The sequence below is a fragment of the Chaetodon auriga genome, chromosome 21, assembly GCF_051107435.1.
Source record: "Chaetodon auriga isolate fChaAug3 chromosome 21, fChaAug3.hap1, whole genome shotgun sequence".
NCBI classification, from domain to species: Eukaryota; Metazoa; Chordata; class Actinopteri; order Chaetodontiformes; family Chaetodontidae; genus Chaetodon; species Chaetodon auriga.
This window is the reverse complement of record NC_135094.1, coordinates 13,410,483-13,424,354: the sequence shown is the minus strand read 5'-3', so window position 1 is coordinate 13,424,354 and position 13,872 is coordinate 13,410,483. Positions and strand designations below refer to the sequence as shown.

Here is a 13,872-nt window from a genome sequence, read left to right as displayed (position 1 = left end):
TCCTATGAGGGACGAAAAAATTTCTGGCAGAGGAACTTGGTGCGATCGTCTTGGGTGCCTTGCTCCAAATTTGCATGAACACACTCCACATTAGCATATTCATGATTTACAAATATATACAGATCTGTGAGAAAAAAAATAATGTAGGTGCATTTTTTATTACTTAATATGAGCGCAGGACGTTTGGGTTGCCCACATGCATGCACAAGCACCAGTGTACAGTCTCAGTTAGTTTACAGACCAGTGTGGAGGGAAGGAATGTGTCAAGTTTCAATCTCCATCTCTATATCTCCCTCTCATCATTTGAGTTGGGTAATTAGGAGTGAGTGCATCAGGGTCTGGGATTTGGGCGGGGGGGGGGTGGGGGGTGGGAGGTCCTGTAATCTTTTGCTGAGAAGGCACCTTGTCCTCTCCCCTGTTTATAACATCATCAAAGTTGTGCCTCTGGGGCCCCCAGCTTCGTTAATAATTTAGGTGTGCGCTGGCCTGCCTGGCTGAGGCAGGAAGCCCTTACTTATTGAGTTTGTAAACCATGTGATGATTTACGAGAACACCTTTGCGTTCGTCACGCTCATTAAATAAAATACTCTCCGTCTCTGTCTCTGTGGCTTGGTTTAATCAAGAACATGGAGGAAAACAGTGCTTCTCTCCATTGCATACAGTTGTGCTTTAGAGGGCAAGGAGACTGGGACAAGGTAGGAAAGAGATGCAGACAGGTATGTAGAACAGATGTGCGAAGAGGCTGAGGGTCCAAAGGAAAAGAGCAAGGGAGAAAGATAAGCAAGAGATATACAGCAGTGAGAGGGTAAACTGAGGAGGGATAATAAAAATAAAGGGAATAAAGGTCAAAAACCAAAGGCCGATGTTGACCTTTCACCAAATACTGTAATCAGCAGGTCAAAACTGCACACTTCTGATCTGTTGAGTTTACCCTCTTGACCACAGCTACATAAAAAGTTTGAAAACCTGCAATAAAATGTAATTTTCCAGTCATTTATTATTCAACAATGTCTTTTGTAAATTAATTCCTCATCTAAAGGCAATAACATATCCCAGAGTTTCCCTTACGATTGAATAAATGGGGTGGGTCACCCTGCCTTAAGCAGCTGCTAACCCACCTAAAATCATTTCATTAGTCTGCCGTAGCGTAAGGCGCTCTCACCCTGATGAATAAAATTCTGCTGGATCCTGTAATTGTTTGGCACTAAAAAGGTCAAATTTAATGATACACAAAATAAAAATCAATACATAAATGTATCTGCTTTCAGGATCTGGCATTCAAAGACCTGTGTTGGGTGAACCCTAGGGGAGAGTTACAGTGCTGGAAGGTGGTATATTAAGGTTTCGCTTGGCAGCTAGTTTGGACATGGTGTGGAGGGTAAGTGCTTCACGCTCAGAAGGCAGTCAAAGTGGGTTGTCTGACCTTCATACAGCACCTTACACCCCAGTTTAGCTTATGGAATTGATTGTGATATGGCATGGCCGAGCCCGGGCCAGGGGACGGTACACAGCAAGGGGCCGTAGAAATGGAATATTTCTTCACCGCAGGATTTATGGCTTTTAGAAAGTTGCCCGCTGCATGTGGAGTGGATGATTGGACAGTGTCTGTGTGTGAGTGTGTGTGTGTGTGTGTGTGTGTATTTCTGTGAAAGGTGCAATGTGTTGTAAAGGTGAGGTTGAGTGCATGTGTGAGCGAGAGGGAGAGGAGGAAAAGGGAGGCTGAGTGAGAAAAGGAGAGACAAGGTAAAAGGAAGTGAGAGAAGGAGAAAGGAATAATACAACCAGAGGGGCGGCAGGAGGGAGAAGACAGGAAGTGGGTGGCTTCAAGCGGCACGTCCATGACATCATGTGCCAACTGCTGACCTCTTTGGCCAATGAATGGCTGGGAAATGTTATGGACAAGAACTATTCACACATGTAGGCCTAATTTAGTACAACTATTGTGATAACTGTCTCATTGGAATGTTGTAAGACAGCAAAGATAAACAGCTAATAAGATCATACTGAAGTAGTACTTGCACTTGTATCCCAAATACATAGGATGGTGGCATTCTCCAGTATTTATTTGAGTTTGAATTATGTTGTGAATCCCCCTAAAGGCAGGGCAGCTAAGGAGATTTGTTTGTTTAACTAGCTTGGCTGTTGTTTTAGAGTCAGTTAGGCCAAATTAACACCATTACATCTCTTCTGTAAACACACATTATGTTGTTTAAACCACCTATAGCGTGTTTGCTCAGGAAGCAACCATCCATCTCGGCAATTATTGCAAATATATCCCAGGAAATTTTGAGAGTAAACATGCCATCTCTCTTCTCCCTCGCAACGTTTAGAAATCCGCTTGATAGGCGTCTGTCACAATTCGGAGGCCCGCAAAGTTCACTTTCCAGCTCCCTCTCCTGCTCTCTCTTTCTCTGTGAGGATTTAGATGGTGTCACTCTAATGGGTTTTACAGTTTTTAAAGAGATTATACTTTGGGATTACTACCTGAGCAGGAGGGGCTTGGAAAAGTTCAGCAATGCCTTTGATGTCCTGGCGTGTAAACACAACCTCAGGCTACCTTGCAAGGAGGGGCCCATGTTTTGTTATTCAGAGCCGTGGCCCTTAATTGTGGTGCTAAGGACAAAAGAGGGGAAAAAAAAGGGTAACATTTTTCTAAAAAGCGACTGAGGAGGGGCTCAGCCAATGGTCAAGAAAGGCCATAATTTTGCATAATTGTGTAAACAAGAGTCAGAGATGCCACGCTGAGATCAGTTAAGCGTATCGCAGGTTGGTCTTGAATTCCTGTTAAACTTTTCTAAATTTTTAAAACGCGGAATTTGGGACATTTGTCTTCAAAAGGCCTGTCGGAATAATTATATATATATGTGTGTGTGTGTGTGTGTGTGTGTATGTATATACAAGTTGCTAAAGCACTAACAGAGGCAATGCTTTCTTTCAAGAGAAGAATTGCAAAGAACCCTCATGTGGACAGTTAATACAGTGTTTTAAATCATCCAAAACAAGCTATCGTGGGGACTCATTACTTGTTCTGTAAAAGAGTCAGGCAGCTTTCAATGCTCTGCTTCCCTGCAATATTTAAAACTACGGCTCCACTGAGCCGAAGTGCAGAGATGGGCTTCTCTGTTGGCGTTATGGACATGCAAATAGGCCTTAATGTGTCCACAAGGCCCTCTAAAGGCAAATACCTCTACTCTCACTCACAGAGATGAGCTTCCTTCTGGTGCAGGCTGCACAGAGCTCTGCTCTGCTTCGACACTTGTGTGCATTAGAATTAAAGTTAATGGCAGTTGTTAGTGGAGACTGGGGTAACATTTAATGTTTATTGATTATTGTGATCCCTTTGCATTAGATCTACAGTAAGATAGGAAATCAATAGTAGACATTTAGTAGATGCTATGTTATATGGGCACCATCGTTGTTATTACGCTATTATTTAAGAGTGATAAAATGTTATTGAACAGAATTTAATTGACATTTTTCCCGAAAAATGACTTTCTTTCTCTTTCTTGCACACACAATGTATGGCACAGGATACTGAACAGTTACCAGTCCTTGATATACAGACTCTCCTCTTGATAAAAATCAATGTGCTATTGAAAATATATCACACCACAGACAGGAGAAAAAGCAGCTACAGACAGAGACATGGAAAAGAGTGAAAGACAGAGGGGAGAAAAGAAAAACAGCATGTTGTGACAGTTCTGGTCCCCATTACCTTTGATTCTTAGTCGCTATCCTGCCTGTCAAAAAGCAAAGGCAAATCAATATTGTCATTCACAACTTCAGATTAAACCCTCCTTGCTTTTACTGCTTCCATGTTCTTTTTTGGGCCATTCAATCTGCCGTAACAGTGACAAACGCATCTCAATCGATTGTTGGTGAGATCAGCGAATTAACAAGTGGAATGGGTTTTTTTTTCCCCCTCCCTTTGTTTTTTCCTCCAAAATGGACAGGGAGTGAAGCAATGGAGCAAAACACATAAAAAGACGGCAGTCATCAACAAACACAATAAAACCCTGATCTAGAAACTACTTTCCGAGGCGAGGGAGTATTGCCGTGCAAATGTTTTTGCAATTTAGAGTCAGTTGCCACAAACCACTAAATGCCCTTAAATAGTACTGTGCAGTTAAGGTTTTCAACAGAAAAGTAGTTCCAGTGCTTTATGTGGGGCCAGACATGGGAATCATTAAAAAAAAAAAAAAAAAAGATGCAGGGCTAAAAAGCAAACACAAAGTAAGTATTGAAAATATCCTCCCCGATTCATGCCAGACATTCGCATGTATCGACAATGTGGTTTTAATACATCCTCATTGTTCCTCACGCCATCTGCAGAGATGTAAACAAAAGTCAGCGGTGTCTCTTTGCCACATGGACTATCCACATGTGTTTCCGTAACAACATCAAGTGCGCTGGCATCCCCGAGTTCTTTCCTAAATCCTCAGTAATGCTGATACAAAGACACAGCTTGCAACGGCAAGGAGAGGCACACTTGGCACGCACACGATTCGGTCCAGAACGAGCTAGGTAGGGGTTTATGGGTGGGTGATTAGGTGGGTGCTTTAAAGCTGTCAGCTGAAAAGATGACAAAGTTGATGACAGGGGGTTGAGGGCACCAAACGCTCTTAGACATAGCTGCTGTCTAAGACAGCGCCAAGGTAGATTATAGCAAGGCTTTAGCGTGCAAATGTGTCATGGGATTGGCTCGAAAAGGGAGGATGCTGCCTTTGGGTGTGAAAGGTGCAGGTCGGGTTCACATTCTGAGTGGATCAGCATCATCGCACGCTCAAGTGCCGCAGTAATACTCGGGTCCCATCTGCCTTAGTCAGGTAGTGAAGAAAGAGACAGAGATAGAGGCAGAGATGTCCCCCCACAAATCCTGCTCCTCAGCACTAAGTTAATGTCTCCAAACCCAATCTGCATCTCTGCGTCTTAGAGAAGAATAGAAGTATTTAGTTGTTGGATAGAAACTGATGACTGCAGCTTTGAAAGAGGGTTTAGAGGATAATTCCTGTTTTTTTCCTGCAGTAACCATTTGACTTTTTGACCCGAGAGGGGTCAGAGAACCAGGTAAAACTGGATCGCAGAGTGAGACACTAAGACTTTTGCAAAATGGAGTCAGGGTCGATTCTAAATGACACGGAGTCAAAGGTGCAACTGAAGCTTATTTCAGTTCAGAGTTTCTTCATTATCTTTATTTGTTAAACCAACCAGGAGTTTTTCATTTAAATAGTTTGGAGGTGATTTGAACCAGAAATTATCTCCTGCCCCCTTGACTAATGTTTGTGGCTGTGATTTAAAACAATTAAAAACCCAGATGATTCCCAGGCTGATAAACCATCTGACTACAAATATAAAAAACAGGATTTATCTTTTAAGACTATGCCAGCCAGAGCCATGTGTGTGCATAGACGTGTGTGATTATTTACATATGTGTCCACAGGACACCATGAGCATGCATTTGTATATTTATACATACAATATGCATGGATGTATATGTGTGGGTGTGTTTTTGTGTGCACTTACATGTGGCCCACAGTAAGACTGTCTGAACTCACCTAGCTGTTCATTTCTCCTCTTCCAGCGCGAGGAGCAGGGGTCACACATCAAAGCGGCCAATGATGATTGAATGAGAAAGGTCTCCGTCTTAAGAGCCTGCCCGAGCCTGCTCCCCTGGATTTAGACACTTAGCAGGGGATAAACAAAAGGCACTGGATTTTACTTCCCGGACTCACAATCAGACACACACCGCCATACACACACCTAGATGTACACACACGTGTGTGTTGTTGCAGGTCTGCAGAAAGAGAGTGAAATACCAGTCAACTTTGTACTGTCAGCAGTAACTAACGTTTGTTTGTATAAGCTGCAAAGCTGATTACATTTTTTTTTTTTTATTTCATTCATAGCAATATCCACTGGAGATCTGCCCAGTATAACCAGTCATGGCCTATCCACCACTGAACAGATCTGCTGGAGCAGAGTGGAGTTGGACGAGTCTTCACTAGGGCAGCAAGTTGTTGGAAAAGAATGATGAAAATTTCTCATTCGCTGCCACCTAAATGCAAAAACCTGCCCCTGTGTGGTTTCATGCTTGTTACCCTCTGCCACATGTTTGCTTTATTAAGACATGAGGCTCTCCTGCACTCCCCAATGAAGCACAAAGAGGCTCACAAAGTGTTGAAACTTTATCATGAACTAGACATTGTTTCTGTTTTGCAGAAGGAAAATGCAGAGACACACACAAGCGCATTCGATCACGGCATATAATTTAAGAGATTTAGTCACTTCAGCAGAGCACGTTTTAAAGCAAATCTAAGATGCCAGCGTCATGCATGCTGTTACGCTCGACTGTTGACTGTAAAATAAAGGCGAAGATGTTGCCTACATATGCCTAAGACAGAATGTGTTCCATTTCATTTTCTGTGCATGCATCACTATCGCTCAAACACTCAAAGGTTTTTGCTCTGTTTGTGTTCTGAAAGTGGGAGTGAAGACTGGTTCATTCAGATCAGGATTTAAACCGGAACAGCCACAGATGTGACTGTTACACTGAGGATATAGTTGCAGCGTATATAGAAGCAAGATCGAAAGAGAGATGCTGTGCACACACTGTTTGTGGCAGGTGTGTTGTTGCTGATGAGTATCACCAAATGAACAAAAGACGACATTTATGAGATCAAGTGGAGTCTCCGGCGTGCTTTCTCACACACACACACACACAAATGCGTGCACACACGGCCTGGACACACATGGAACATGTACGTACCAGTTTGGTGCAAAGTGCCACTGACACAGGAAATTATAAAGATTAACACTCGTGCACACACACATTAACATAGACACACACGTCAAGGTGTGTCCTCTTTGCAGTGATGTTAAAGCAGTCAGGTATTTACGCTCCTGCTTGGCTTATCAGATTTCAGTCATCTCCCCTAAGGCGCTGTAACACAAAAAGATAGATAGCCATCCAGGCATGACCTCAGACATACACACAATGCGCACACACACACACACGCACAAAGTAGATAGATGACAAACCAGGCATGATATCAGACATCATCAGTGATTACCTTCTTATAAAAACTGATTATGCAGGCGCACAAACAGGAGAACTATTATGGTTTTATAAAGGATTTTAAAGCTGTTGAAATATTTTTAACTGTGTGTGTGTGTGTGTGTGTGTGTGTGTGTGTGTGTGTTCTTTCATGCAAGTCTATGTTTTAAAGCACTCTGAAAGGCTTCATATGTATTTATTTTTTCGAGCACATGTAAGAATGCATTGCCATTTTCCAGTCTGCGTTGTACACATTTACCTGCTTGCAGCTGACGCGGCACCACTTCAGTTGCCTTTGCTGTATCCTAATGTTCTTAGACGTCTAAGTGGCTCTGCAGCTCGTCAGCCTGCACGGCTTTTGTTGCTCCATTATCAGCAATCTGAATATCTCTACGGCAAACTGCGCTTGAGAAAAAAATAGAGCTTTGCAGCAGATTGATCGTTTTCAATTATGGTAATCTGTCCACATATTGTTTGCGCTGATAAGCCGGCCAAAGACTTGATCTGATCAGGGCTGATAGTGTATTTTTTGTAAATGTTAGGGTACGTGTGTGGTAGTGGGAGGTTCGAATGGAGTTGAAAGCAAGTTGAGCTGCCGCCTTGAATTTTTCTCACGCTTTCAGGGTTGCCCGGTCCCTGTCCTGGTTTTAAGAAGAATGTATGTAAATCCTGATAATTCAGCCACGTGCATGGCAATTATTCATGTTGTTGTTGTGGAGCCAGGTGAGCCTGCCTTCACCTGGCTGATAGCATCTGATTTCACATCAGTTCTGCCTCCAGGCCCTGAGGCCGCACCACCGTTTATTTAACTCTAATCATTTTAAGGCATCTTCTCTTTACCACCATCACTAGAAGATAGATAGAAGGAGATTGAGAGAGAGAGAGAAAATAGAGCAAAAGAGAAGGCCGGACCGAGAGCAAGAAAGAGATAAAGAAATGTAAATCTATATAGGGACGAGAAACAGCTTCAGATCCCAAATTCTGTCCTCTTCCTGTCCTCTCCTAAGTCTTTGGTAGCATTCCATTTTCCTCAGAAACAATTTTTTGACCAGAAAGTGGTTCAGACATACAACACACTGGGACAATAATATGATGATGGGTTTTGTAGAGGGTGAAAGGTCAAATAATGTAGGTGACAGGTTGGACTTTGAAGTTTCGCAGCAGGTAGCCCTCCACCTCCCCCTCCTTCCCCATCCTCCCTCAGGCTCTCCGTCTCTCCCCCTTCCTCTGTCAGGTTGTCTTTTCCAGGCTTACTCTCAACACATATTTCTCCCCCTTTCTACCTCTTTCTCTCTGAAGTTCTGCACATCCTGCTTGAGTACCTAGCATGACTTGTGTTACTTTACATTGACAGAAAATAAGGTTCACGCAGCTGTGGTGGCTTTTCAGTCACAAAATCCATTCCTATGACCTTTTTAACATATCCATGTATGTGTGGAGTGTTAGCTGAGCTTGTATGCTCCTCTACAGTGTCACACTGCTTAACGTTCGTACAGTTCTGCTCAATCAACCTTTGGCTTGTCAAGGTGTGCCATGATTCAAGCGTGTACTACACCCTGTCAGATTTTAGCAGCAGAAAACAACACTTTTTGGGGAGAATTACAACCTAAGAGAGAAATAGGTTGTTTAGTGAAAACACTGTGGAAGGACTTCTTTGCCTAAGGGATGGAACTGAGATGTGTGCGCGGCCCCCCACAGTCAGTCCGAGGCACAAAAAAGCATGTACACACATGCACAAAAGTCCAAGTTTGTGCATGTGTGTACAAACATACAGTTTGAAGACATCTATCACATGCATGAATGTACTTGCACGCTCACACTCAAATCTACACACGACACTCTCAAAAAGTCTCACAGTCGCACACAACAGTTTTCAGATCAGTTCCTTTCGCAGCTCGTTCACAGTGTCCCTGGAGTGCCAGGACTGCACCGCACAGTGTCATCTAAAGAGCAGACATTTGTACCCGTTACTCCTTCACTCTGATGAGAAGCTCTGAAGCTACCACTTCTAGCAGATCCCTGGGTGTGTGTGTGTGAGAGAGAGAGAAGGGAGTTACACAGAAATGTCTGTGGATAGAAAAGAGGAGGAAGGCAGACGATGGGTACAGACAGAGGGAGACAGAGAAAGGGGATAAGAAGACTGTGAGAGCCAGGGAGCAGGGTCTAACCTCACATTATTATGGGGAAAAACCTTTTAACATAGATAAGAATCATACATTTAAGGTCTGTCTCTGAAAACACGTTGAAAAAAGTACTGAGCATTGTAACAAAAGGACACAGATTTTAATGTAAATAAAACAGTTGATGTATGGGATGTTTTTGTGAAACTGTATGTTTTTGTTCTTGTAGCCCTGAAATGTGCTCATTTACAGTTAGAACCCACTCAGTCAGTTTACATAACGCACTCCCACACCACCAGGCTTTTGATTGCAGCCACATATAAGCAATGTCTCCATCACCAAAAGAATCACATGACTGACGGTGATGTCTCTCCTTGGACTACAGTGAGACTCTTTTTGATGTGTCTGGTATTATTGTGATGGAAGATCTTTAACGTTGATTTCCCTTTTGAATGTTAGTTGCAGCTGTAATTGACCCTCTGGGGATATTTTGCAGTGGTTATTCTGGGGTCATGGCTGGAGGCAGACATGCATCGCCCCCGGCCATCTTTGTGGTCTTCTCTTTACCTGAGTAAGCCTCAGGGGCCCGGGGTTGTGATGAGTTATTATTGATGAATGGGTTTTGCTAAATTTTAGGACCAAATTCACGCGGAACCTTCTGAATTAGATCGTGAAGTTATTTTCATATTGAGACCTGTTTTGTTTTTATTGTTCATTTTTCATGAAATGAGCATCTGGTTGAATCACAGCTAAAAAAAAAAAAAAACTGAAACATTTTTATGGAAATGTTCCTCATTCGTCAGCAGCCAAAATGCTACATCAACTTGCTTGACCCCTCACTGAGGACCTCTCCCATTCATGTCTTTCAAGCTGCCCTCACATTGGACCCACTAATGGGTCCTCTCTCTCTTCCTCTCTTCTCACACTGTGCTCTCACTAATGGACAGATGGCATCCTATTGTTTACTGGGCCAAGGTACAATGCCTTATCGGCCATAGCAGCGGAAACTGGGCTAGCGTTTCTGCTTGACCCAGCTCAAATCTGCCTCCAAAAAAAGGAGGGGAAGGAGGGAGGGGGAGAGAAGGGAGGGAGAAAGGGTAGAGGAGTGGCCGACCAATGGAGATTGTTGCAAGAAAAAAATGTTCTCACTCCTCATGCAGTACGATTTCTGGCCTTCTGTTTACACCTCTTTGACCCTGGATACCGTGTGCATTTGTGTGTGTGTGTGTGTGTGTGTGTGTGTGTGTGTGTGTGTGTGTGTGTGTGTGTGTTGTGATGGTCAAACCCTCCCCCTCTACACCCCTCCTCACCTCCCAGTAATCGAGTGAGCTGTGGCAGCCCCCATCATATGCACTCACACAAACACACACATACACATGCCTTGGGGCTAGAGGTGATTTCTTGATGATGGGACGCAATCAGCTCAGAGCCAATCAGTAATGAGCGTTAATCAGCTGATCGATCGGAGAAGAGGGGCTCTGTGGCCACAGTGGTTGCTTCAGTATGACTTCACTGTGTTGGCCGGTGTGGGTGAAGTTATTATTGAGGACATGGCTCAAAAATGAGAAGGACAAACTGTGGTGGTTTGGAAAACTCTTGTGTGCTGTGGAGAGGTGTGTGGGGCTTTGTTTCCTGTGTGTCCTTTTTTGGCAGAGCTGGGCGTGGCTCTCCAGGTGGCTGTGAGCTGGCTCCAACACAGCTGGGACTCATCACAATCAAGCACAGCATAAAGACTGTGGACTGCAGAGGACTTGCTGCCAGATTGTTTTTGCTGCTTAGTGGCAGAGTTGGCCGTTTGTCAGCGCTACCTACGACTATTAGTGAATATTCAGGTTTTGTTCTCTCGCGTTAATCACCAGCACTTGATCTCTTCTGTCTTTTTCCTTCCTGCTCAGTGAGTTCTGCACCGATCTCCAGCTCCAGCATCTCTGCCACCACGCTGCCCAGCCTCTTGTTTCCCTCTGCCTCAGGCCTCAAGCCCTCAACCATCACCACCTTGTTTCACCTGTGCCTCCACCACCACGTGCCCTCAACTCAAGCACTCACACCACCTTAGCTCTGTGCGCTGCAGCGTATCTCTGAACCACTACCTCAGTACCTCACCTGCTGTTCTCAGGACTTCTCAGCTATGAGTGTCCTGTGTACCTGGAGTCTCCACTCATTGCTCATTCAATAAATTCCTATTTTTACCCTTACTCCCTGTGTGCATGTCTGCCATTGAGCCCAAATGCTGCCCCAACGCAACACAAGCACTGTACTTTTTGTAATGTGCAATGTGAAACTACGTTGATAAGAGACCTCTGAGGTGATGCACGTATGTCACAAAATTTCAGCATAAAAGAAAAACATACAAAAAGAAATACAAAGCTCATTGTGCAAATGAAAGAAGCACTCAGATCCAAAAAGAAAACTATTTAATTTTCACGTTAGAGCCACAGCCAGATTAACAATATCAGAGTGTAAAAGATAAGTGATATGCACATTAGCCCAAAGCCGGCTAGAACCAGAGGGTTTCAGGTGCAGAACTGATAATCCATGAGATCTGCAATGTTTTGCTTTGTTTTTTCATTTTGTTTAGAGGATATCTTCAATGCGAACATCACTGATGTTTTGTTTCGCTGTGGCTGTGATGTCTTTTTCCCTCAATTTTCTGCGAAATGTTCTGCATATTGGGAAGTTTTTGTCTGTGCAACCACAGCTGTTATCACTGCTCGAGCTGACTGTGAAGTTCCTCCATGTATTCAAATAAATAAACTGTACACACATAAACTAAACTTCAGAGGTTAGCATATCGACAAACTGGGCACATTTTTTGTATGGCTTCATATTGACTGATTCTCAGATCTGTGGTGCTGCTGCAGCAACCTGAAAGAGTGACTTGTACATCGGTGTCACTGAGGGCCCCTGTTTCAGCCCCTCAAACCCCCAGTTCCTCCCCTCCTTTTAACCCCTGAGGGTCTGAGACCTGGGGAACTTTTAATTATCTGCAGCCCCAGCTCTCTTCTCCACTGGCCACTGAATGGTCAACAGGCTTTTTACTACTTACTGAGGCATCAGTGCCTGAATAATAATAGAAAACAATGTCAGCGTGCAGGGAGACGTGTCTAAGGGGGACCCGGGCTGAGAGAGAGAGATATAGACAGAAAGAGAGAGATAGGGGTATCATTAGATAAGCCTGTCGGTTAATTAGCCCTGCTTCAGGAGGAGGGGACCTCCCTCCTGATGCCAAGAATGGCCATCAGGCGTTATCCGTGGTCGCCTATTTTTTATGGTCCTTTGCAGATTCGACTGACGAGGTTGTTAAGCAGCATGTAGGGCATATGGTGCCAGGGTGGAAACACACTGTTGTCAGTCAGTCGCACATTGACAGAGAAAAATAAAGTTTTATGTTGTTGCAGAGGCGGGACTGGAGACATTTCGCTCCAGCTGCTTGTTATCCATGGACTTTAAAAACAGGACCCCCTTCAGTGATGGAGGTGTTCAGAATGTTCCTCAGGTTGACTGTGTGGGACGTCCTCAGAGGTTAGGACGCAGCCTGTTCCTACCAACGTCTGGATTTAAAATACATTAGCGGGGCGAAATTGTCTTTTCCCAAGGACAACTGCCAGAAACCGCACCGTGGGAGATGCTGAGTATATCACAAGGTTTATTTACATAGGATTATTCAAAAGGTCACTTCAAATACCAAAAAGCACGTTTCCCCACTTACATAGTGGTATCTGGTCATGCAGATAGTTTCAGTCTTATAGGTTTCTACTATATCTCAGAAGAGTCAGTTTGGGATTACAAATAAGTTCCCACAGGCTAGAATTTGGTCCAAATTCTTTTCAGAAATCACAAGTTGACCCACAGACTACTCCATATCACAGGTGTTAACAACACACAGGCGAAAATATCAAACTCCCTCCCGAGGAGGAAGAGAAAGAGCCAGACATAATGCATAAATTCAGTTGAATACATATTAAGACCTTTGAACACTCTTACTTTGTTTTTCACTTCCTTTCCAGCTATTTGCATCGTATTGTGTGGTGCTCATTTAGTATTTATATTACTGTATGCACTGGCTTTTGTGCAGTCAGTCCATAATAGTCCACTTTTTTCCAATTAATCACAAAAGATTTTTGTTTTGCCTGCAGCATGTGGAGGGGAACTCACAATAGTAAGCAAAAGCCCATACATCAAACACAACTTCTCCTTCCTCTTCTTTCTGTCTGTCTTTCTTTCTCTCTTTTTCACGCTCCTTTATTGTCCTTTCTCTCGTCTCTATGCTACACAACCCTTCATTTCCTCTCTCATTCTTTCTTTCTGTCGTCCTGTCCTCACACACTTGCCTCTACCCTTCACATCACCCCTGTACAATTCTTCCCTTTTCTAGCTCCCTCTGTGAGCTTTACAGATTTTTGCCCCTGACCACCACCATCTCCCCAGTTCAGTCGATCTAGTCCCTCATCCATCCATCCATCCTCCAATCCCTTTCTCATTTTTTTTCCATCACCTCTTCATCGCTCCTCTCTTTCACCCTGCCCTCTCTCTCGCAGTGGTGGCTGGGCAGGCCGAGCCCTGGGGCCAGAGAAACAGCGCCCAGATCTGCTCTGTGTCGTGTGACTAGTTATTTTTATCTCAAGTCACTTTCGAGGCCCAAACAGCTCCCCCTCCACCCGCCCCCCCCCCCCCCCCCCTCTCTCTCTCTCTCAGTTG

The 13,872-nt window shown here is 44.0% G+C and overlaps 1 protein-coding gene across 1 annotated transcript in view; it reads right to left on the bottom strand.

The window, feature by feature from the left end:
- ofcc1 (orofacial cleft 1 candidate 1) overlaps window positions 1-11,163 on the bottom strand; it is a 149,517-nt gene extending 138,354 nt beyond the window's left edge. Inside the window, exon 1 of the mRNA XM_076721595.1 lies at window positions 11,031-11,163. Coding sequence (XP_076577710.1) covers window positions 11,031-11,163 — 133 coding nt within the window. The remainder of the gene's footprint in view (window positions 1-11,030) is intronic.
- Window positions 11,164-13,872: the final 2,709 nt, after the last annotated feature.